This window comes from Chinchilla lanigera, unplaced genomic scaffold (genome assembly GCF_000276665.1).
Source record: "Chinchilla lanigera isolate Chin_1 unplaced genomic scaffold, ChiLan1.0 scaffold00010, whole genome shotgun sequence".
In the NCBI taxonomy this organism is placed as follows: domain Eukaryota; kingdom Metazoa; phylum Chordata; class Mammalia; order Rodentia; family Chinchillidae; genus Chinchilla; species Chinchilla lanigera.
Genome location: NW_004955411.1, coordinates 3,986,986 through 3,989,122, shown reverse-complemented (window position 1 = coordinate 3,989,122; position 2,137 = coordinate 3,986,986). Strand labels below are relative to the sequence as shown.

Here is a 2,137-nt window from a genome sequence, read left to right as displayed (position 1 = left end):
GAGAGAGAGAGAAGGAATTTTATAATTTTAACTTTTCAGTAAAAACAGTAATTGCTCCCATGTCAGTGGAACATATTATGAAGTAATAATTCAGGGTCCTTAAATCCCACATGGTTTTCCACAGGTCACACCACATCAACGGTCCCTTCATGTAGTAAATCAGAAGAATTAACATCTACAGAAACCAGGCGACCCGTCTCATAGCACATGTCTCACAGGAACACAAGGTGGATACTAAACAGTGGACGACATGATTAAACATCAGTGCTTTTCTTCTCTCCCTGCTACAGAAATCATGGGAAGAAAAAGCACCAGGTGGCCCCTACCTTTTCAGCTCATCCTTGCAAGTGTCAAGGTGATACTTCAGCAGCCACAGCTCCGGACCAGAGGACAACAGGATAAAGGTGTCCATGTAGTAGAACTGGGCAACCTGCACAGGCTGAGGAAGTGCTTCTCTGCCCTGAGAAGCAGGCTCATGGTTACTGCAATGCCACAAACACCACACGAAGCAGCACTGCCCCAAACACAGATCCTTGAGCCCCCATGTGTATGCATGCTTGTAAGGACTCATGTACAGTGGCATTTCTGCTTGCTCAGTCACTGAAAGAGTTACGTGGCTAAATATTACTGTAGTGAATATTGAAATCAACCCATTAACAATCTTTACTATGAAGGAAATTTGAAACCTTGCAGTAAGTATTTTATTAGAGTTAAAATTTAAGGTATGTTTTATAACACAGCTGTGGCATTTATTCTCAGTTACAGCTCAATCAAGGACCCCGACTCAGAAGCTGATGGTAATGACAGCTCTGGAACAACTACTCCCTCCTTGGGGACCCACCAGACGCTTTCCGATAGGGTGCTCGGTCTTAGCTTACTCACTTTCCTTCCCCCACTTGCAGTGGGACCTGAGCAGCCCATAGAGCATGGAGGTGTCCCTGGCCACTGGCAGCTAGCTGGGAGTGCAGCTCCTGCTGCCTCCCAGCACTACCAAGAAACATCATACACTGCTTGCTCAGGGAAAAATCAAAACTGAAAACTCAAAATACACTTTCTGCTGAATGCCTATAATTTTCACACCATCATAAAGTCAAAACATCTTACATCAAACTATCATAAGCAAGGACTCTCTGCATGGTGGTAGATGCCTGTAATCCCAGCACTCTTGAAGTTCAGGCAGGAGGATCACAAGTTCAACTCTAGCATGCTGGGAAACTTAGTGACGTGGTGAGAACTAGTCTCAGAACATAAAATAAGGGCTAGGATGTAGATCAGTGACAGAGTGACCCTGAGTTCAATTCCCCAAGACAGAAAGAAGAAGGGGAGGAGAGCAGAGGGGAGAGAGGGAAGAAGAAATACTAAGCAATAGATTAACCTCTCCAATATTTGGAATCCAGATTCTGAAGAATAACAACTTGGGGAAGAGAGGAAGAAGAGGGGTGATCCCTGGGACCCAGGAAGACTCCTGGAACCTGCTGAGAAAGTAGACAGGCAACCACAAGTGCAAATGAGGAGATGGACCACAGCACAGAAGGAGAAGGCAAACTGCACTCTGCTTCCTCCCAGCTCTTGGTATGAGAGAGCAGAGAGACGCACCAGTGGGTGGAGCGTTGGAGGCTGTGTGTCACAGGCCCCATAAGCGACTCCAGTCCAGGTGACAGCAGTGCTCCCTGGGGAGAATGCTTGGTCAGCACAAGAACAGAATATTAAAAGCTGTTAGATAAAAGAAACTTATCAACTATAAAGGAAAGCCCATCAGAACTACAGCAGACATCTCAACACAAAACCTTAAGTCAAGGAGAGCTTGGAGTAAAGTATTTTAAGCCCTAATAGAAAACAATCTCCAACTCACATTGAGGTACCTTGAAATATTCTTTCAAAACTGATGGCAAAATAAGATATTTCCATAATGAAGAAATTCATGACCACCAAACCAGCACTCCAAAAATTTCTGAAGGATATTCTAGAAAGGTCAGCAAAGACTACAAGTCCATGAAACCCAATAGAATGAATCAACTAGGGAAGGCAAACAATTAAACAGAGGGGAAATAAAGAGAACCAACAAAAGGAAAATAATGTGACAAGAATAAATCAATACAGGGGCTGGGGATTTAGCTCAGCGGCAAAAGCGCCTGCC

At 44.4% G+C, this 2,137-nt stretch overlaps 1 protein-coding gene across 6 annotated transcripts in view; it reads right to left on the bottom strand.

Annotated features, from left to right (window-relative positions):
* Wdr27 (WD repeat domain 27) overlaps positions 1 to 2,137 on the bottom strand; it is a 194,417-nt gene that overhangs the window by 134,069 nt on the left and 58,211 nt on the right. For all 6 annotated transcript variants that reach the window (XM_013510744.1, XM_013510748.1, XM_013510746.1 and 3 more), the window contains exon 19: positions 327 to 460. In XM_013510744.1, the coding sequence (XP_013366198.1) occupies positions 327 to 460 (134 nt within the window). The remainder of the gene's footprint in view (positions 1 to 326; positions 461 to 2,137) is intronic.